This window comes from Gopherus flavomarginatus, chromosome 10, assembly GCF_025201925.1.
Source record: "Gopherus flavomarginatus isolate rGopFla2 chromosome 10, rGopFla2.mat.asm, whole genome shotgun sequence".
NCBI classification, from domain to species: Eukaryota; Metazoa; Chordata; order Testudines; family Testudinidae; genus Gopherus; species Gopherus flavomarginatus.
In genome coordinates, this window is record NC_066626.1 from 70,053,779 (window position 1) to 70,077,029 (window position 23,251).

The window sequence follows — 23,251 nt, forward strand, 5'->3', positions numbered from 1 at the left end:
TGTTCAAGTGGCTAGGTACCTTTAAAGGGGTTTTCTCCTTTCTCCGTGACCACTGCAGGGGACAGGACACCTGATATAATAGACTAATCATCTGATCCTATACTGCAACTTCTGTGTTCCTCGATTTTTGATTGGGGATTTGAATAAGTTCTTTAATAAAATAAAAGGGTGGCAGTATGGTTTAAAAGAAAGAGCTGGTGACTGGGAATCAAAACTTAGAAGTGCCTATACTTAAAGGTGCTTTCTCTGACTTGCTGTGGATTGTTCAACTTGTCACTTAAAATCTGCTTCCCTGGGCCAGATTCTTTCCTCTTATTTGGATTCAATTCAGAATCTGGGTCCCTAGTGTCACCTTACCATAGTGTTCCTATGAGCTTTAAGTAGAGTTTGTAAAGGATTTTGAGGTCTTAGGATGAAAGAGGTCATGTTAGTTCAAGACGTTGTTAGCGATGGGGTGACACTGGGTGGGGAGCGGAAGCAGCCAGCGCTATATTAGTCCCAGCTGAATGGATGAAAACAATTGCATGTGCAGGTTGTTATTAAAATACTTCCACAGACTGTTATTATGCACGTGGTGCTTTAGAAATGCAGCCCCTGATCTTGCAAACAATGACATGCTTAGTTTGCAGACCACAACAGGACTTCAGTGGGACTGCTTGCACAGTGTAAAGTTTAAACACATGGGTAAATGTTAGTAGGATTGTAGCCATAGAGAAGACTTATTCCCTGCCTTGAGATCTTACAATTATGAGGCTTATTCTTCAGGTATTTGGATTATAAACACCCTCAGTAAAATCTTGGTCCCATGGAAATCAATCCCAAAGCTCCTACTGATTTCAACGGAGACAGAATTTCACCCTATGACTGTAAAGTCCAGATGCTTCTCTAGAAGAGGGAGGAACACCATGTGAAAACTGCTCTTCATGTACAAAGGAAAATCCCTTTACTACCTGGAAAGAAAAAACCTGCTCGGTAACAGTTTTAGGGAGGAGTGGGTGAAAGGCTATTCTGTAGCTAAGCCTCCTGTCACATCGATCACTTCCACTGAATGCATATTTAGTGCTGCAGGTGAAATCATTACTCAGAAGAATCTCACTCAGTGCAGGGAATAAGGAAAGGATTGTAGCTTTAAATAAATGTTAGTGATTAAAGCAACTCTTCTCTCTAGGGAAGAGATGGAAGCCATTAATGTGTCTGAAGATTAAACAGACATGGACTGAGTTGTATTGTGTGTTTAATGTACAGCAGTCGTGACAGATCTTAAATTATCATAGCGGATGATGTAAAATTAAATGCATATAATTAAAGTGCCTTCAGTTTGTGTGCTTCTCTTTAACAAGAGAGTCGAGAACCTCAGGATTAACTGGTCAAATGCCACCTCAGTGATTGTGCAGTATTCCCCTTCCCTTCCATGTACAGAACTGCTTCTTCCTGCAGCAGTTGAAGATGTTAGAAAGGTGGGATCATTTTTGTAGCTGAGTTTAAAAGGTTTCATTCAAATTGGTTAGGTCCAAAACTTTGTTTCTGAAAAGGCTGACCATTTCAGCAGGAAATTCGTTCTGATTCTCACTTACATGTTCCTATTTTTTCCTATTTAAAACTGTTTCTTACAGCCCTAAATTCTGGAATTGAGGGCATCTGTTCTCCCACCCACCCCTTCAGTGTTAATAAGTGTAAGGGCTTTCCAGCACTACAGAAAGAAAGTTGTATTTGAACTGGAACTTGGATAGGATAGGGGGTGGAGCGGGTGGTAGTTGCTAGTATGGTATGTAGCTTCTTTGATATTCTTTGGCTACGGCTACACTACGAGGCTTTTAGTGACATGGCTGTGCTGCTACAGCCGTGCTGCTAAAAGGCGCACAGCGTAGCTGCTGTTTGTTGGCAGGAGAGAGTTCTCCCACTGACAAAAGACTTCCACCCCCCATGAGCGGCAACGGCTTTGTTAAAGCGCTGTTCACACTGGTGCTTTTTTTCAGTGTATGTTTTTTTTAATGCCCCTGAACTACAAAAGTTTTGCCAAGGAAGTGCCACTGTAGACAAACCCTTTGTTTTAGAAGCTGCTATCTAGTAGCCTCAACCTATTGTGTTATTGTTAATATAGAATCTCCTTTAATAGCCATGCCTTTATCAGGAACTCTTCTTATGCAAGCTCCAGGGCAAGGCAGTTATGTGTAATAAAAGGGGCCCTGCTTTGGAAGTATCTCTTTAACTAGAGTTGTAGGGAAATAATTTAAATAGCTGTGGCTTCTAAACCAAGCTGCTAAGTCTGAGTCTCCTCCTGGTTTTACCCGTTGCATTAAGTGGAGTTAGTCCAGTGGAAGAGAGGAGAACCTAGGATCTACACTGCTTGACAGTGATGCTTCATAACAAGCATAGCTGCCAGGTTTTGCGCAGCTTCACATGTGATTGCCCCCCAGTGATAAGACACTGAGGGTTTGTCTACGCAGCCCGTAGCAGGTTGGCAGACTCGGGCTTGCACTACCACCCTAAAAATAAAAATGTCGACCTGGGCTGGAAAGCTTGCTGCCACGAGGTGTGTAGAATACTTGTAACCTAGCACAGCATCTCAATAGTTTTATCAGTGGTGATCTTATGACCGTCCTTGTAAGAGACAAAGTGTATAGAAGTCTCATTGTCCTGCACCTCCCATATCTACAGCACCATCTGAACCCCAACCCCTGCTGAAAAGATATTTTTGACAGGAGTTTGGCAGCTGCAAATCATTAGTGATGTCTCTGCTACATGATCCCCACATATCCTTTGGGGGTTGTTTAGTGCACTATTTTCACAATTGGAGTTCCATAACAACAGACAAATGGGTGTTAGCTATCATCCAGTCTGGCTGTTCGATGGAGTTTACTTCCGTACCTCCTCCAAACCCCCCAAAACCCATCATCCCTCTTCAGGGACTGTTCTCATGAGAAGATTTTGAGGCAGGAAGTGGAATATCTCCTCCAGTGAGGAGCATTACAGCACGTACCTCTTCAACATCAAGAAAAAAGTTTTTACTCTGCCTACTTCCTAGTACCCAAAAAGAAGAAAGGTTGGAGATCTATCCTCAATCTCTGCCATCTCAACTGTTTTATTTGCAAACTGAGATTTCTCTGGCTTCAATAATCCCATCTCTGGAGAAGTACATCTGGTTTACAGCTCTAGTTATGAAGGACGCTTACTTTCTCATGGATATTCAACCCACCCACAGCCGTTTTCTCAGATACATGGTGGGCTCTGACCACTTCCAGTACAAGGTGCTCCCATTCGGCTTCACCCCTCAGGGTCTTTACCATGGTCTTTGTGATAGCAGCAACTCATTTCAGAGAGAACAGCTTCACTATCTTCCCCTATCTCGACAATTGGCTTCTCGTTGCCAGAACATGTCAGGAAGCCTATGAATCAACGTCATTAATGCTTCAACTTTTTTCTTCCCTAGGAGTCACAGTGAATTTGGAAAAGTCTTTCTGTATTGTATTGGACCCAAGTGTGTATCTAGTTTATAAGCATTTTGTTGTTTGTTTGACACAGTATATACAGTACTGCATATACTTAGGTGCTACCTAAACTGTAGGACTCCTCACCTCCCTCTCCAAAACTAGATGTAGATACAGAGTAGAGTAACATTTCTCAGTTTACATACATGAGAATGGATTTACAAAAAGACATGTTTAGCCTCCTTTCCCTCTCGCCTTTCTTGCATATCTCCAGCTATTTCTGTGGTCAGTTTAGGGAAGGAATGGTGTACATGTAGGAATAGGCTACAGCAAGAAAAGTGTGCTGGCTGGATTTTGCATATACGAATTTCACGTTGCAACAAGAAACTGTGTAGAACAGTTCATATTTTCAACATGAATCCTTATGTCTATTGCTGTTGATGGTATTAGAAGCAGAATAAATATTGACCCAGATTCAGAAGGGTGTGCGTTGTGGTGGGGGACTCTTTCTAGAATGCAGTTCTTTTCACTGCCTCCTAATCTTCTGCTCCTGCAGGTGACAAGACCTCCTTCCGAGTGCAGGTTCGTCAGGTAGAAGACTATCCTGTGGATTTGTATTACTTGATGGATCTCTCGCTATCCATGAAGGATGACCTGGATAACATTCGGAATCTGGGAACCAAGCTGGCTGAGGAGATGAGGAAGCTCACCAGCAATTTCCGGTTGGGGTTTGGGTCATTTGTGGACAAAAATATTTCTCCTTTCTCCTACACAGCTCCGCGATATCAAAACAATCCTTGCATTGGGTAAGTGTTCTCTGGAGCCCCACTGACCAATTGTAATGCAGGCTTCAGTGGGGGATGGAGGTGAGGATGCAGGCTGAGGGAGGCAGTGTTTCCAAGTGGATAGAGCACTGGACTACATCTTGGGAGATCTGGATCTCTTCCTGGCTCTGCTACTAGCCTGCTGGGTGCCTAGGGCAAGTCACTTCCCCTCTGTGTGCCTCAGTTTCCCCATCTGTAAAACAGGGGTAATAATTCATCCCTCAATTTGAGCTCTACTGATGAAAAGTGCTATATAAGAGCTAGTTGGTATTATTATTAGGCTGGCATATGCCATGTAGAGTAGAGATGCCAGGCAGTTTTCTTCATTGTTGGCAGCATCCTTTTTTATGGTGACTTGTGTGATCTCTCACATTTTAAAGATTGATAACACCCTGCCACAGCTCTCTGGCTAGCTGCATGCACTATGTTAGTGATCATGGTGGATGAAATGATGTGTCTACAATGGGTGATTGTGGGACTACTGCAGGCAACTGCTCAACCAGCATGCATCAGTTGCTAGCTGCCGTTTTCTTGCTGTCTTTTCTTTGACAGTGGTTCTATAACACCCTTTCTTTCCATTTGGGTTACAATACTGAGCATTGTTTAGGAACTGAGCAAGCAAACACAGCTCATTGTTTTTCTTTACTATGGATTTATATTCAGGGATAGCACTCGGTCCAATCAGCAAAATTCCAAAATGGATTTTAACTCACCCTTCTTCCTCTTGGACCTCATGGTGGTTAAGTTCTGTCGTTCTTTCAGGCACATCTTCAGTTATGCAAAAATACAATATAAGGAGTCTTTCCATTGGCTTTGATGAGCGTTTATGTCTCAGGCCCTACGTAATTCCACCCAAATAGACTCTGTGCATTGCCCACCTACATAATTCTCACTGCGGGTTCAATAGTGTTTTCCTGGACCATTATTGAAAGCTTTGAGTTGTTGTTGCTGTGTTAGAGTCAGCTGGATTACACACATTTTTGTCCAGATTTTCAGAGGTGCTGAGTACTCACAGCCACACTGTTGTAATGCTCTAGTGCTATACAAAGCAGGACAGCTTTTTACAGCTCAGGAGCAGCAGAACATTAAGACGTTCAAAAACCTAATTTTATAACAGAATCTTTGGTGCAGCTGGATGCCTGGGTGAAGGAGCAGACATAGGTGTGGCTGGAGCAAAGGACCATGAGGCAGGAACTTCTGAATTCTAATGTGGCCCTGACACTGACTCACTCTGTGGCCCTGAACAAATCACTTAAGCTTCTTTGCCTCAGCTTTCTTATCCTTAAAATGGAGATCACATTAACACTTGCCTACCTTACAGGGGTATTTGGAGGACTAGTCTGAGGAGGCATATGCTTCTGAAATATTTTGAAGATAATAGGCTAGAAACTGTTGCTATTTTTTTTTTCAGTCTTTAATGATGCTGGGTATGGAGCTATTGCTCATCCATACAGCTCAGTTGTTAGCTCTGCAGTCATTTCAGAGGCTTTCTCGCTCTGGTGTGCTCTGCCTAGAGACTCTAGGCCTGACACCTCTCCATCTACACCAGTGTAAATGAGGAGTAAATCTGTAGAATTATACCAGAGGAAGACTGGTCTAAGTGAGAGGAGAATCAGGCCCTTAGAGTCTGGCTTGGCAGAAAAGGAGGGGCATGTTAGTGAATTCTCTCATAGGAGTTTTGTTTATTTGCTGGACATGTGAACACTCTCTGTCCATCAACCTCCCACCCCGTTTGTTTTGGGGGCACCAACTACATGTGGTGTTGTGCTGTTATGAAAGAGGCCAGAAGCCCCTGCTTTAGACATGTGGGGTGAGATTTTCAAAAGTGCTCAGCATTAAACTAACACTCTCCCATTAAAGTCAATGATAAGACTCTTATTTACTTCCGTGGGAGTAGTGTTAGATCAATTCAGAGCACTTCTGAAAACCCCACCCACGGCAACTTTTGACCCTTTGACCATGAAAATGCCAGGAACAGTTGTGTTCCTGGAGTCAGCAATGTCTGGGAAAACTTGTGGTTGGTCAATGCCTTACATTAGTAGACGTGTTTTCATATGCATAGCTTCCAAATTAATTGTGATGGTCTGAGGATGTGCTGTTCACATCTGGATTATCTCAGTCAGGGCCAGGAGTCGACTCAAAGTGGGTGAACTATTCTTATGAGCTTCTGCCATCTTAGGCCAAAGATCATAAAAGAACAACATTTCTTGTGAGATTTTGGCACCATCCAACTCTTAACTGAAAAACAGTCTCCGTCTATGTTTGGTTTGATTTGGAACCAAAATTATAGGTCTGGCTTCAGAACTGTGAGTTCGAATGTGAACAGCAATCCTCAATTCAAAGATGAGATGAGATGTTTTGGCTGGCATCTAACAATGAAACTTTTGGGAGGAATAATGTCAGATGGTCATTGAAGGAATGTTGAATGGGCTTGTGTGAGTGGGTGTGCCGATGCAACAGTGCCCCCTTTGGCCAGATGGAATACTGCACCAGAGTTAACTCAATCTGGTGGGACAGTCAGTCATCTCCTTTTGCCTGAGTCTCTGTGGTAGTCCCATTCGGGCAATGGAGGGTCAGGCCTGCTGGGGTGTGTGGGTTTCCCCCTTATAATTGGCGAGATCAGCGGGTCCTTGTGCTCGGAGGGGGAGGGGGGGTGTCTGGAAACCCCTTCCGTTCTTATGTCTCCCAAGGATTTGTTGGGGACCAGGCCTGCCAATTCCACTGGGTTCCAGCTCAGGGCCCTTTAAACTAGGTAGACAGAATCAGGCCACAGCAACTCCTCGCACTGTGCCCTGAACTCCTTCCTACCTTCCTTGGTTTCAGTGGGCTTTTCCAGCCTGTAGATGTGATTGTCCCTTCTCTAGGCAGCTTTTCAGTAGCCTGCAGCCTGGAATTTCCTCCTTCAGCCTGCTTGCTCCTCTGGCAGCCACCCCACCTCTCTGCTCTAAAGATCTTTTATTCTCCCAGCTGCTATGAGGCTGCCAATCAGGGTTGGCTGGCAGTTCCTGCCTTAGACCCTGGGTTGCCAGGCCAGAATAGGGTATATACACTCCATGACAGGTTGGTTTTCATGCCCATTTAACGTTGGTGTAACTCCATTGACATCAATATCCTTAGATCAGATTTGTCTGTAGGGAGACACTTTGGAAAATTAATCCAAATTAACTAAAGATGTGAATTTAAAGTGGATTAGTTAAACAGCATTAAACCCCTGTGTGGAGGACTTATTCAGAATTAATTCAATTTAGCTTAAAGTAAAGTATCCTGTGTTGCCAACTTTGGGATGCTGATGCAGCGAAAATCACGCTGGCTAAGGATGAATGCTTGGCTCTGGAGATGAATATTTTCACTCTGAAGGCTGTCCTGTGTCATTTGGTCAAAGCCCATTCTTCTGAATGCTGTGCTCACCTGCTGTAGTCGACAAGGCATCAGGGCATAGGGATGGCTTATTGCCACGAGGATATGGGATACTCAGTGCTTTCTACTTTCCCCATGCAATCTGAGCACTGCCTCGAGCGTACATGGTCAGTCATCTTCACTGCCGTTGCCTCACATTTCTGGCAGGCTGCAAGACCTTGTTGAGGTACAGATAAAATATGATTAAATTAATTGTATCCAGTGAAATGCAGTGCAAATGAAAAATACATTGGGAGGGTGAAGGGGAATAAGAGGAAGGGGAACTAAGTGGGCAGTGAGAAGTTGGAAATTGTTGCAGTCCTTTAAATAAATCAGTCTAAAACTGTTGCCATGTTCTTTCCCACCATGCACACATTCGTATTAGATCGGACTATCTTTATATTATAACATTCTCCACACACAGATACCTTTTGGGTTTAGCCAGGTCTTCACCTTTATGAGGTGTCCTAAGCCGCTGTGGGGTTGGGAAGAGATTTAAGAGGAATTGAGAAATGAGAGTGGTTTGGCTGGAATGCCTGCTTCAGGGTTGTTTTTTCTCCTCTTGTCTATTCATTGTACTCTGATTGTTGCCATAGAAGTGGATTGCATTGCTATTTTTGCTTTGCAGAGCAGAGGTCGTTTGCTTATTAGGGAGTTAGGTCTTTTTGGTTGGTTGTTTTTAGACACATGTAAAAACTTCCGAGCTCTCTGCCTGCCTGCACCCAAAAAACTGCAGCCAGGAGTGAAACTCTGGGAGCACAACTGTTTTGCCCCATTCCTGGCTTCCCAAAAGCAGAAGAGTTCCCGCTCTGCAGGCTCTCTGGATACTGAGTTGCAGATGATTTCTGGAGCAGGATTTAGAGAATGCAGCTGATGTGGGGTGGCTGGTTTCTTTCAGCACTTACTGTGCTGAGCTGGGTACAAGCTCTGAATCCCCCCAAACTCTGATTGTGTGTGTGTGTAAGTCAGTCAGTAAGTAAGCTCCTGAGCTAGTCCAAGCTCTGGTGCTTTTACAGTGTTAATGTGTGCCTTCTTTTGGGTTACATCTCAAGATCCAGGATTTGGCCTCTAAGAATATGAACAAAAACCCAGTATCACTCACCTGAAGATCTGAATTGTCACAGGGATGGTATTAAAAAAACAGGACCTAGGAAACTATCATCTTTTTGCAGCTGGCATGTACAATTCCTTGACATGTACAATTTAAAGGTTAGAGGAGCATGCTGTGATGATGAATATATGCTATTTATTTCTATTTCCGTGGTCTGTTTCTTATTTTGCTGCTGCCCAGAACCCATATCACTGGATCAGTCAGGTTCATGTCAACAAGTGAATATCGTAAATTTCCATAAAACTGTGGGTTGGGGGGAAACGAACACACCCAGTTCTAAATCAGCATCCATTCCCTGCCCTGATGTGCACTAGCCTGGGGCTCTGCTGAAGTGCCAAGATGAGCAGATCTCAAAGGTGAGAGGGTCCTCAGCTGATAGAATCTGACTTCCAGCCCCCCAAGCATTTTACTCAGAGACCGCATAGGAGCCTCTTGCTGAGCCACAGATAAGTCAGGGCTTTGAAGAGCACAAACACCTTGAGTTACCCATATAAGTGAATAGGAACCCTGAGCAAAGGCTTGATCACAAGCGATCACACCAGGCCATCCCCTCCACAGGTAGCAGGCCCCTCTGAGCTGTTGTTTATATCCTCTTTCTTCTCTTCATCCTTCCTGTGCGCCATCATCCATTTTAAATCAGAAGGCAAATGTGTACATAGGAACATAAGAACGGCCACACTGGGTTAGACCAAAGGGCCATCTAGCCCAATATCCTGTTTTCCGACAGTGACCAATGCCAGGTGCCCCAGAGGGAATGAACAGAACAGGTAATCATCAAGTGATCCATCCCCTGTCACCCATTCCCAGCTTCTGGCAAACAGAGGCTAGGGACACATCCCTGCCCATCCTGGCTAATAGCCATTGATGAACCTATCCTCCATGAACTTATCTAGTTCCTTTTTTTAACCATAGTGTAGCTAGAAACCGCACTGGATGATTTGTTCCTTTCTGCATGTAGCGTACTCAAGGTGGATGATATAATTGCACACAATACAATCACTACTATATGGATATATATATACACAGTACTGTATGGATATATACATAGCAGTGTGAAAAATACCTGAAGCTCAATTACAAGAGCTTATACTTGGTCCCTAGAGACTGAACATTGTACACCTGCGTACATGACCGAATAAGGAATCTGAATTCTCAGTGGATTGTGTTAAAATACAATCTTCGGCCTCTTAAAAGCATCTTTTAAGCTATGTTAAGCCAAATGGTGCCCTGAATATAAAGCTGGCATCAATGGCCTTTAATTGTTCTCCTGGGTTATTTTACAAGTCAATAATGAATCAGTAAAAGTCTTACTCTCTTGCCTCACTTACTTTAAACTCATTGATTTTTTTCCTCCTGTCCCAACCCCCCGTGCTTTCACTGGTTTTTCCACTTCATTAACCTAGCACTAAAAGGAAGTTTCTGTTTAGCCTGCAGAATGTTAGCTAATTGGGTTTGAAGTTGTTAAACTGTGAAAATCTCCTACCCAGCAAAAGAGGTTGAGAGCTAAAGCTGCAGTGCTTACACACATGTGATGTGTTTTGAGAGACACAATCAATTGGGCTGAAGACATTAACTTCAATCAGAGCCTAGTGCTTGAGCCAAGAGCAGAGTGACATGGTAGAATTGGCATAGGGGCTGAAGGGCATTTTAATCCCAACTCTGCGACTGGCTCACCCTGGGACTGGAAAACTGAGATAATAGTTACTCACCTGCCTCACATTGGTGCCGTAGGGATGAATTAGTTCATATCTGTGTGGTGCTTTAAGTGCAATATCACTAATAAGGATGCTTATCAATTTGGAAAACTGCTTAGGTGTCACGAATGTCACGTACTGTAAGCATGTTAGACACCAGGGCAGAAGTTCTCAACCAAAAGTCCACAGTGTTTCCTAGACATCATGCTAATCTGTGACATCAGCTGATCCTGAGCCATCTGGTTTATCATGCTCAGAGCTCTGGTTAATTGCTTGCAATACAGCCATTTAAGGCTTTGTTTTCTCTTTCTAATATCACTTACATGGTGCAGCAGCTAGTGTGCTGTAGAGTCAAACAGTCCTAAGCGATAAAGCAATCCCTAGCCCTATTATGCAGGAGCCAAAACTTAACTGCTAAGCCCATGTTTTCAAAAGAGGCCTCTGACTTGGGTGCCTCAACTTTTGACTTTTTCCAGGAATGCTAAGCAACCACAATTCCTGCTGGGAAGTAACTGTAGGTGCTTGGCACCTCAGAAAATCAGGCTCTTTGGGAGGTGTTTCTAGTTGAGCATCCAGAATTGGAGGCTTATCAGATTGAGAAGTGGCACTGGAACGCTTGGGTTTGGGTGACTTGTCCAGAGGGACTTACTTGTGTTAGACCTGGGAACAGAACTCTGCAATTCCTGGCTCCTCATTCTGTCCTCAGGCCACTTAAGCACACCCCTCTCATTTCTATTTCTCCATTTCTGCTTCCAGTTACAAGTTGTTTCCACACTGTGTCCCATCCTTTGGATTCCGCCATCTCTTGTCCCTCACGGATAAAGTGGACCGTTTCAATGAAGAAGTTCAGAAACAGAAGGTTTCCCGGAACAGAGATGCTCCAGAAGGTGGCTTTGATGCAATCCTGCAGGCTGCTGTGTGCAAGGTGAGTCACTAGTTGCCTATGCTGCTTGTGTTTTAAAGCATAACAAAAAGGAGGTCTAGGAGCTTTCCTTAACTCTATTCTTGCAATAGAAAAAAGATCTCCAGCATGTGGTGATTTCTTGGAAATCACCATTAACTTTTGCAGAGAGCACATAACAAAGATACAGTGGAAAGGAGAGGTTGTTTTTTTATTATTATTTTATAGATCTTTATGTATGGAAAACAACCATTAGTATCTTGCATAGCTCAAAGGGCTAAAGAATGTGAGTCCTTGCAGATGTGAATTTAGGCTGTAAGAGTCGATTCCATTGTCAGTTCTGTGGGTGCCCCTATTGAGTATCTTGGAAGAAATCTGCATTTTGTATGCTTGAGTGAAGTGATGGAATTCTTTAAAGTGCCAGCAATATATATATGTGCGTAACACACCTGCTGTGTGTGTGTGAGTGAATCATATCTTCTTATATTGGCTGGCCTACATTGAGGATAACAGCCAATTAGTGTTACTTTCTAATGGTATAACTCCATTGACTCAAGATCTTAAAATCCTGTGCTTTTGGTGCTGAAAGTTCTGAACAATGTCATGTATTAATTATATCATTAGTGTATTATTTGCTAGGCTCCAACAGCACTTTCAATGCTGTACAAAATGTAGAGGGAGACACAATAACTGTTCCAAGGAACTTAAAATCTCGGGGAGTGTCTATGCTGCAATAACAAGGCCTGATTGCGACATACCTGGGGTAGCTCTAATCTAGCTCGTGTTTCGTCGCAGGCTAGTCCCAGTAATTACCCAGGGTGCTGTGCAGGCTTGTGCAGCCAACAGTGAAGCATGTTACTGCAGCGTCACTGCTCTGGTATCTGAGCTAGCTAGATTCAAGTTAGGTTGGGTATATCTGTTAGAGTTACAGTCACACCTAATGGCTGCAGAATGGACAGACTGTTAGAGATGCAACAGTTGTAATAACCTAGGCCATGTGTGTTCTCTGGTTTTAGCAAATAGTCTGGAAACTCACTGCTTGCAGTGCTCATGAGACTGGTTCCTTTCTAATATTTTATTGTTGTTTTTAATTCTGTAACCCTGATTTCCTCTGAATATCACTACATCCCTGCCTCCACAGGGTACCAGTGTGTCAGGTTAGTGGTAATGACACTTGCTGTGGGATCTCTGAGGTTTGGAACAAACTTCTGATGTGGAGAGTATGTAGCATGTTAAGTAATTATGTTACGTTCCTCTACGAATTTTTTTCATAGATGATAAATGCATACTGTTACTAACATGTAAAGGAGTTTTTTCCTTTAGTTCAAGCAGTGATGGCCTGTGTTTTTGGTGCTTATGGCCTCCGTTTCACTTCCTACTGGTGACTCCAGGTGGAGTTTTGTTATGTTTGTTTAAAATGTGATAATGTTTATTCTGCCCATATGGAAAGGATAGCTCTTTGCAGATCCTCCTGAGTAAAGGGAGAGGAACTACTGGCTTCTTCTGGAGGTGGGACAGAAGGGGCATGGCACTGACAATCCCTTCCACACCAGCCAGGAGACCAGGTCAGCCAGGGAAGTCAATACACATTGCACCGTCTTAAATTGTAGTGTAAGTGGCCAAGTTCCCACTCTGTGGCTGGGACCTGCAGGGCACCTCCACATCTCACAGTGAAGGGACACAATACATACAATATCAGCAGTCACTTTGGCAGTCGGTATGGGTATCTTCATGTCTTATGTGGGTGTTTTGCTTGGCATCTGGTTCCTGCACTTCTCGTGTTTCCCTTAATGTTGTCCCAGTTACATGGGCAAGATTTTCAAAAGTGACTAGAGATTTTAGGTGCCTTGATTTTTGGGTGCCCAACTTGAAACACCTTTAAAGGGTCTGAATTTTCCTGAAGGGCATTTCTGAAAATCAGACCCCCTTTTTAAAGTGTCTCAAGTCGGATACCCAAATTTGGAGGCAATGCTAGTCTTTTTGAATGTCTAAATTGTCTAAATATTTGAGTGTATTCAGTACTTAGTACACTGCTGCTTTTCTGAGTTAGCTGTCTGAGAAGCTCTGTATCCCTGATCTTTTGGCCTGTCTCATTTCTTTTTTTTTAGATCCTAGAGTGGGAAAGATTTGTACAGTTAATACAAACTAATAACTGTACCAACATTTGGCTCCTTTTTGAAAGATGTAATGGTAAAAATCAACACTGATGGGCTAAATGTTTTAGGCAATGAAAAAGCCAGGCACAATGAGCTTTTATACTGAGGCTAAACTGGCTAGACAGGAATATTAACTAGTCTTCTGTAATTATATTTTCCACTTGCAGCTTTTTGGCTTCCTGCTGTGTTTAGTTTTAAAAGTACAAATATTGTCAATGCCTAAGAAGTTTGTGAATCCTACGTCCAATGAAGTGAGCTGCAGAAAGTAAAAGTGATTAGTCCAGATTGCTTGGTTATAAAATATTCTTTGGAAATTTTCACTTGAGCAATACAAAAGTGCAAATCACTTAGAAACAAACCCCCAACTCATTGCTTTCCATTCCTCCTCCAATTCATGCCTATACATTTGGCACATAATCTGAAAATCCCACTCTAGGTATCTAACTTTTAGGGCAATATTTTCGGAAGTGCCTAAGTGACTTAGGAGCACAAGTCCCATTGAGAGCCACTGGGATTTGTGCTCCTAAATCATATAGGTGCTTCTAAAAATCCTCCATCACAATAATAAAATGGCCTAGTTTTCGACATGTGTTCACCGGGGCACAGAGTGCCCGGTGCATCTGAAAATCAGGCCTCTTTTATTTGGGTGCTTAAATAGGAATTTAGATACTTTAGGCATCCAAGTTTGACAAATTTGGTGTAAGATTTGTTGTTGTTTCATTCTCCAACAGAGTTCAGAGATCTTGGGATCTGCTAAAATTGCAGTGAAGACTTAAATTTATTTTTTACCATTAGAAATACTGGTTTTAGTACAGAAGGTTTGAAGCTCATTGCTGCTTCATGCTTTCAGTTCTTACTCTCTTTCTAGAGTAGGGGAGGGATAGCTCAGTGGTTCAGGCATTAGCCTGCTAAATCCAGGGTTGTGAGTTCAATCCTTGAGGGGGCCACTTAAGGATCTGAGGCAAAAATCAGGACTTAGTCCTGCCAGTGAAGGCAGGGGGCTGGACTCAATGACCTTTCAGGGTCCCTTCCAGCTCTATGAGATAGATATACCTCTACATATTATTATTAATGTTATTTACTCATGGAGTTATGGGCCTGATGCAAACCCCATTGAAACCAATGGAAAAGCTCCTACTTTGGCTTGGGATCAGACCCTGTATCCCTTTCTTTCATAAGGACACCTTCTGTCTTGCAGATATAGATTTTTTTTAAAAAGGTAGGTGAGGAGGGGTCACATAGAGCTCCAAGTTTTTTGTATAAACGGAGCAGTGTGTTCTGCATTTCAGGATGGAAACCAACTACCGAAGAATGACTGGCTGCATATTTCAGCACTTTTGTGATGTAGTTGCGTAAGGCTGTGTGAAATGCTGGTTTCCTTGGAACTGGTTACATACATTTGGTTGGCTGGCTTTGTGCAGGTTTCACATGTCCTCCCTGGTTCCTAGTAATTCCACCCAATGTAATGACAGCCCTACCGCAATTTGTTTTTCCACTCCATCCCCCTCCTATGCATTCCCCTCCCTGAAAGTCTCCTCTCCTGCTCCACACATGCCCGTGCCACCATTAACTTAGTCAAAGGTTAGTGCCAAAATAAACATATTAAATATATATATGCAATGCTTAAACTTCCCCTGACCTTCCTCCACTTTGGGAGTATTTGATGGCTTCCTTCTTCAAACCCGGGTCTAACCCTGCCTGTCCATACCATAAGTCATATATAAAAAAGAGATGCTAGTTTCATTCCCAGATAATTGGGAAGCACGTGGCTACTAAAGCCAGATCTGTTAGGTAGCTACATGAGTTGCACCTTTCCCAGATGTCTTCTCTATCCAGTGAATGGTGAACCAAACCACCAGCAAAGATTTTAGTTAATAGGAATTTTAATGAAAGACTTACAATCCATAGGGGGCGTCTTTCCCTTTCCAATTACCATCCATTTTCTTGCTACAAATAATTTGCATGTCTAATTTTGGTGCCCAATTTGAGACATCTGGGACCTACTCCGCAAAGGTGCTGAATGCCTGCAGCTCCCATTTATTTGCACTGAAGCTGAGGGGGGATCAGCTTCTGAGTACTGGGCCTAGAGCAGTGGCTCTCAAATTTTTTTTACTGGTGACTTCTTTCACATATCAAGTCTCTGAGTGTGACCCCCCCCTTATAAATTAAAAACACGTTTTTATATATTTAACACCATTATAAATGCTGGAGACAAAGCGTGGTTTGGGGTGGAGGTTGAGAGCTCGCAACCCCCCATGTAATAACCTCATGGCCCCTTGAGGGGTCCAGACCCCCAGTTTGAGAACCCCTGGCCTAGAGTATTTAAACTGGTGGATGCTCTTGAAAATTTAGACCCAGATCTTGAGTAGTTCTGGGCACCTTCAACTGCCACTGAAATTGGTGGGAGCCAGAAGGTGCTTAATACCGCTCAGGATCCGGCCCTTCATGAATGCTGCTCACCAGGCCGAAAATGGTGTCCTTTTGGAGGAAGAGATGGCAGAAAAGGATGGGTGAATTGATGGGTTAGATGATAGCAGCCGGGGAAGGGAAATAAATGCCAAACTATAGTGTTGTCTTGGGCACTTGTTCAGAGCCCTGCTTTTTGCAAATACAAAAATGAATGAGCCTGAAAATTAACCCAGCCTCCTACCCTTTCAGGTGATAGATTTTTCTCCTTAGCTAACAAAGACAACAGGTAAATGGTTAAATATCAACATTTGTCTTTTTCTTCAAACAAAATCTTGGGCCAGTTTTCTTCTTCTAGGGGACTCTGCTTATTATTAATTGGACCAGAAATCTCCAGTCTAATTTGTCTGGCTTAGTACAAAATCTCTTTTCCTTTTTAAAGAAAAGTCATTTTTTTAAGTTTCCGTATATTTGGCTTAAGCACAAGAATAAGGGAAAAATACGTTAAAGGATAGTCGGCTCTTGATTTAGAAGTGGTCTCAATAGTCCAATGAATAGAAGCAGCATCCTTTTGAATGGCCTGAGAACCACTTTTTAAATGCAACCAGGTCTGTCTATGCACACACGTTTCACAGCTAATGAAACTCTAGCTTAATCCTTCTAACCTCATTGGGGTTGTTTTGGATTCAGTCCTACAAACTATGTCAGCGTTTGTCCTCCCAAAGGGATAGAGAAGGGAGGTATCGCAAAGTGCTTGCATATTCAATGCTTGATATGGTTTAGCATTAAAGTGGTTTTTTTTCACTCCTGTACGTGAGGAGTTGCATGTTGCTGAGAGGTTTTTTGCCATTTGTCCAAGAGATCAGGTCTGTCAAATGCCTTGTGCTTGCCAGATCAAAAATGCACATTGCAAAATGAGCTGGAATGTAATGTGCCTGTGCTGGGACAATGGGGATGGGAGAGAGAAAGAGTGAGACTGGTGTGTTAACCACATGAATGGCAAGTATTTGTTCCTACAATCTTATATTCATTGTGTGGCTCGTTAGAAATGCCATTATGGAAACTTTGGGTTAGCAACCATGTCAAAAAGGAGAAATATAAACTGGGAAATCGTTTCTTGGACTGATTTGAATTGAAATATTTAAATTACCAGGAAGCTGACCAGAGTTGGATTGTGGTTTTCAGAAGTGCCTAAATCACTCATGAAAACACATGTCCGTGAAAGTCAAGGGAACTTGTGCTTCCAAACTACTCAGGTGCATTTGAAAATCCCAGCCTTGGACGCCACTGCACCAAAGGGAGAAGCTAAGGATACGTCTACACTATGGGATTATTCCGATTTTACATAAACCGGTTTTATAAAACAGATTGTATAAAGTCGAGTGCACGCGGCCACACTAAGCACATTAATTCGGCGGTGTGCGTCCATGGTCCGAGGCTAGCGTCCATTTCCGGAGAGTTGCAGTGTGGGTAGCTATTCCGTAGCTATCCCATAGTTCCCGCAGTCTCCCCCGCCCCTTAGAATTCTGGGTTGAGAGCCCAGTGGCTGATGGGGCAAAAATCAGTGTCGCGGGTGTTTCTGGGTAAATGTCGTCAGTCATTCCTTCCTCCGGGAAAGCAATGGCAGACAATCATTTCGCGCCCTTTTTCCCTGGATTGCCCTGGCAGACGCCATAGCACGGCAACCATGGAGCCCATTCAGCTTTTTTTTTTTACAGTCATCGTATGTGTACTGGATGCCGCGAACAGAGGCAATACTCCAGCGCTACACAGCAGCATTAATTTGCTTTTGCATGATAGCAGAGACGGTTATCAGTTGTTCTGTACTGTCTGCTCTCGGTGTAAATTGGCAATGAGGTGACAGTTATCTGTCCTTCTGTGCTGTCTGCTGCTATCATGGGTGCCTCTGGCTGAGATCGGCTGGGGGCGCAAAGGCAAAACTGGGACTAACTCCTCGAGTCAATCCTTCCTTTATGGTTTCTAAAAATAGAGTCAGTCCTGCCTAGAATATGGGGCAAGTGTACTAGAGAACCAGTGTATCAGAGAGCACAGTTGCTCCATGTCAGATCCCGCAGAAATGGTGAGCTACATGCCATTCACGGGGGGTGCCTCTGCAACAACCCCACCCGTTGCTTCCCTCCTCCCCCAACCTTCCTGGGCTACCGTGGCAGTGTCCCCCCCATTTGTGTCATGAAGTTATAAAGAATGCAGGAATAAGAAACAATGACTTGTTAGCGAGATAAAATGAGGGGGAGGCAGTCTCCCGGTGCTATGACAGTCCAGACAGGACATTAAGCGATGCGGGGGAGAGGAGCCTAGCATGCCGCTGCTATGATAGTCCAGGCAGGACAGAATCTTTTCTTTACACAGGAAAGGGAGGGGGCTGATGGAGCTCAGCCCCCAGTGGCTATGATGAGGATGGTTACCAGCCGTTCTGTACCATCTACTGGGAATGACCAGGAATCATTCCTATTTGCACCCAGGCGCCCCCGGCCAGCCTGGAGCACTCACGGATTGATAATAAGGACGGTTACCAGTCCTACTGCACCGTCTGCCACCGGGCAGGGGAGAGGAGTGGACACTGCTCTTCACTGTTGCAGCATTGCGTCTCCCAGCAGCATTCAGTAGACATAGGGTGACATTGAAAGAAGTCAAGAAACGATTTCTTTCCCTTTTCTTTCATGTGGGGGGGGGGGAGTAAATTGACGATCTATTCCCTGAACCACGCCAGACAGTGTGTTTGAACCTACAGGCATTGGGAGCTCAGCCAAGAATGAAAATACTTTTCGGAGACTGCTGGGGACTGTGGGATAGCTGGAGTCCTCAGTACCCCCTCCCTCCCTCCATGAGCATCCATTTGAGTCTCTGGCTTCCCGTTACGCTTGTCACGCAGCACTGTGTAGCCTGAAGATTTTTTTTTTCAAACGCTTTGACCTTTCGTCTTCTCTAACGGAACTTTGATAGAACAGATTTGTTTCCCCATACAGCGATCAGATCCAGTATCTCCCGTACGGTCCATGCTGGAGCTCTTTTTGGATTTGGGACTGCATTGCCACCTGTGCTGATCAGAGCTCCACGCTGGGCAAACAGGAAATGAAAATCAAAATTTCACGGGGCTTTTCCTGTTTACCTGGCCACTGCATCCGAATTCAGATTGCTGTCCAGAGCGGTCACAGTGGTGCACTGTGGGATACCGCCCGGAGGCCAATACCGTCAATTTGCGGCCACACTAACCCTAATCTGATATGGTAATACTGATTTTAGCGCTACTCCTCTCGTCGGGGAGGAGTACAGAAATCGGTTTAAAGAGCCCTTTATATCAATATAAAGGGCCTCGTAGTGTGGACGGGTACAGCGTTAAATCGGTTTAACGCTGCTAAAATCAATTTAAACGCGTAGTGTAAGAGTGGAGGGCCCTATTCTGGGACTGTTCTGCCCCATCATGTGTATCTAGGGCTTATTAGTGCAATCATCTGGGCTTTGAATTGCACCTACATGTAACCTGGGGTCCATGCAATCCTGGGGCATTGGTGGAATGTGCTGTAACATTATGGATTAACAACCAGCTACAGTGAATTTTGCCTCAACAAGGGGACCTAAACCTTGATTGTGCTTTTTAAAGCACAGCAGTGCTCTTGTGGGTGGTGCAGAGCTGGAGTGCCTTAGGAGAGGACTGGGAAGCATTTTACATCATGAAAGAAGGATGCCTCCCGGAGCTCCAAAGGATGGGAGTGTGTAAGGTAGAGCACTTCCCCACCCAGTGCTCTGCCTCCATGTGGGAGTGCAGAGGGAACAGACTGTAATTGTGTCTGGCCCTTATGCATAAGAAGCAAGGGATACTCCTGGCACTGTTCCCCAGCCCATGCTGCAGGCTCTTAGATGGGCCAGTCAGCATATGGGCCTGAGTGAGCATTCTCTCCAGGTAGCTAGGAGCATTTCTCTGTTGAAGGATGTGCCTTCACTGCAGAGTTATTGTGCGCAATTGGCCTCTGGAGATAGCCAAGCCCGGTAGTGAGCAGGGTCACTGCACAGCCCCACTCAAGTTATTGTGTCCTCACTAGTGCTGCACTCTCCCCTGTGTGTCACTAGAGCTTCTGGGGGCCTATCCCATGGTGCTTTGTGCAGCAGTAAGCTGAGATGCTCTATGTTTCTTTCCCTGTGAATTGTGGGAGAACACGTCTGTCCTTATAGGGACATGGGGGAATTGTGGGAAGGCACTGGAGGACCATCAGTACTTGTGTGGTTTAGCCCCAGACACCTGTCCTCACTGCAAAGCGGGCAGGTTATCAGCTTAAGTGAAAGCATCACTTGGGTTTTAGCCCACAGCCCCAGATGAGCCAGCTAACCTGGGTGTAAAGCACCACCAAACTTGGGTGGGAGGGTTTTGTGTGCAAACAGGAGGAGAGTTAGTGTGATGGCCTGGGTGCAAGAGAATCCCCAGACAGCTGCCCCATGCTAGCCTCCATCTAATGGCTACTGGGAACTAGGTGAGCTGAGAAGCTACTAGAGCTATAGCCTCAGCCAAACCACCACCCACAGGAGCTGTGATTGGAGGATCACCCAGCTCCACTGATTGGTCCAACTGCGCTATTTAAGCCAGGAGGAGGACTAGGAAGTTTCTTTGAGTAACAAGGTGGTTTCCTGCTGTGCTCCACTGGACCATGCTTGTCTCTGCCTCTTGCACACAGCCTGTTCCTGGTCTGCTTCTGTCTCCTGCCTTACCTCATCTTCACTCCTGTTTCCTCTGTGCTTCTGCACCATGCTTAATCCTTGCCTTTCCTTCTGCCCTTATGCCTTGACTCCAGTCTTCGGTGACCAGTCCTGGCTCCAGCCTTGGCTTCTGATTTCTGTCCCTGAATCTGGCTTGACCCTTGTCTCTGGCATTTGGCATCTGACCTTGGCTCTGAGCCTCAGCTTTGATTCCTGATTCTGATCTGCCTTGACCCCTGGCTCTGGTAACTGGCAGTTGACTCTAGCATTGAGCCTTGGCTTTGTTCCCGAGCCTGGCTGCCTGCACTGCCCACTAGACCAGACTCCTGGTCCATAGCAGTTAGGGATAAATAAGGCTTTGATTTTAGCAGGAAAATTTTTCGTTAATTTCATGGCAGAGGTGCAGGAAGAAACGAATCAGTCATGGAAAGATCACTAAATAATGTGGTTTCCAGTACATCTACAGACACAGCAGGTGAGGTCTGGGATGGGGTTTGCTGGGGGAGTGGAGAGCAAGCCTGCGCCATACTCACCCTGTAATGACCGCTCCTGTCCCAGGGGGCTGGACCTGGCTCCCCACCCCAGCACTGCTATCTGGCACACAGGATCACAACGCCTCTTGGCTTGGGGGCCTGATCAAATGTGTTTTTACAGCCACTGCCAAGATTTCATGAATGTTGCTCAAATTCATGATTTCTCTGACCACCGTGACAGAGTTGTAGCCCTAGGATAACACTAAGTAAGAGCCCAGATTAATTCTGAAGTGAAAACCTACGCTGAGTTTGTGTGTGGGGTGTGTGTGTGCTATACACCTTCGTGAGCAGAGACCTCCTCTCGTGTATTGCAGCTCAGAATGGCTTTTTATGACCAGTATTTAATGAAAATGCCATAGCTCTCCCTATCGCGCCACACTGTTTGCAGCAGCATGGCAATTCCATGTTGCTGAGGAAACAAGGTCAGATTTACTGTGTTTGGAGGAATTTGGCAGGTCTCCTTTGACTATAAAAGCAGCTGAAACGTTTATTCTTGGAGCACAGAGAGGGTCTGGTGGATAGTTCACTTATGTATATACCTCCTCATGCCTTTTTAAATAACCTTACTTGAAAGAAATGTTGGAAAATGGCACTCAAAGGGGTTCCTGAGTTTTATCCCTGGTCAGGAGTCAGCGGACAGCCTGCAGTATCCTTTTAATTAGTGATAAGAGAGATTCCTCTGTTGTATGGGAGGGAGGATGGGACAATACACAGCACAACCCGAGAAGCACTTGGCTCAGAAGAGGAGACTGATGACTCTCTCCTGATTTTGTTTCCACCCAGGAAAAGATTGGCTGGCGGAAAGAGGCCTCTCATTTGCTGGTCTTCACGACGGATGATGTGCCGCACATAGCACTGGATGGGAAGTTAGGTGGACTGGTCCAGCCACATGATGGCCAGTGTCACCTGAATGAGGCGAACGAATACAGTGCGTCCAACCAGCTGGTGAGATTAAACCACAGTGTCTCCTGTGTGCTGGGTTCCCTTGTTATTGGGTGCTTCGGAACCTCTGAGTGTCAGCAAATTCCTTCCATTTATTTATTTGGTTTCAAAATACCCTTATTAAAAGAGCTGTTCTTGCAGGTTGTAGGACCCTCTGACAGATGTCAACAACTTTCACTCCCTACCACCCTGGGGGCTTCATTTGAGCCAGCAGTCTACAGGTGAAATACTCCTCTTGCACTGCCAAGTCCCTGAGCCATCCAACCCCTCCTTGTTTCCTGTAGCATCCAAAAATGGCTAAACAGACTTTCAAGCTTGCAGACCCCTCAGGGTTAGTTGCACACAGGAAAGGTGCATTTGACACCCCAAATCATGGCAAGATTCGTCCAGAGAGTGTAAAGAAAAAGTAAAATGTCGTATTCCTCTTCTAATATATGCGCACTAGATTGTCTGTCATCTCTTCAGTGCAGGGACTGTGTGTACAGTATCTAGCACAATGTGGCCCTGTTCCTGACTGGGGCTTCTGGGTCTGATAGTTATATAAATATTAAATGATAATAGACAAACTAACCTTTTTTTGGAAATTACAAGTGAGTCAGCAGAGGAGACTGCAGGTTACTTCCTGGGTGACTGAGTCCTTGTCTGCTGTGTAATTATCAAGTTCTGCTGATCTACACTTTATTCTGCTGCTTACAAACCCTAATTATTGTGTTCCTGACTGTACATAGAAGGTTCCTCACCCTCATTATGCCAGGCTTTCCTGGGTGGCTGCCTCATGACAATAGGCTGGAGTCCTTAAAGCAAGCTAATTTTTCTTTTGCCTGTTTGAATTTTAACAAATAAAATTACATTTCCATTGGTCACGCCTACTTACTATGTATTGGTGTGGCATTATGTTGTGAAATTGGCAAAGAAGGAATCCATGGGCTTCCATGTTTTTCATCTCAGTGTCTCCAAATTAAACTTGATAAGTTTGCAAGTAAAAAGATGGTGGTTTTTTCCCCCTAACTGCAAACTCAGGCCTAGGATCTGAAATTCCAGCTAATCTCTTTTTGCCTTCTTCATTTAATCAACACAATGAAGATCTTGCAGATGGTCTGCTGATGGTGTGCAGGGCCAGATGGAATCCATCTTACTCCCCCACATCTGT

General features: G+C 44.5%; 1 protein-coding gene across 2 annotated transcripts in view; it reads left to right on the top strand.

Moving 5' to 3' along the window:
- The window catches only part of ITGB5 (integrin subunit beta 5), a 111,205-nt gene that overhangs the window by 30,043 nt on the left and 57,911 nt on the right, over positions 1–23,251 (top strand). For both annotated transcript variants that reach the window (XM_050917025.1, XM_050917024.1), the window contains exons 4-6: positions 3,985–4,234; positions 11,210–11,378; positions 21,943–22,104. In XM_050917025.1, the coding sequence (XP_050772982.1) occupies positions 3,985–4,234; positions 11,210–11,378; positions 21,943–22,104 (581 nt within the window). The remainder of the gene's footprint in view (positions 1–3,984; positions 4,235–11,209; positions 11,379–21,942; positions 22,105–23,251) is intronic.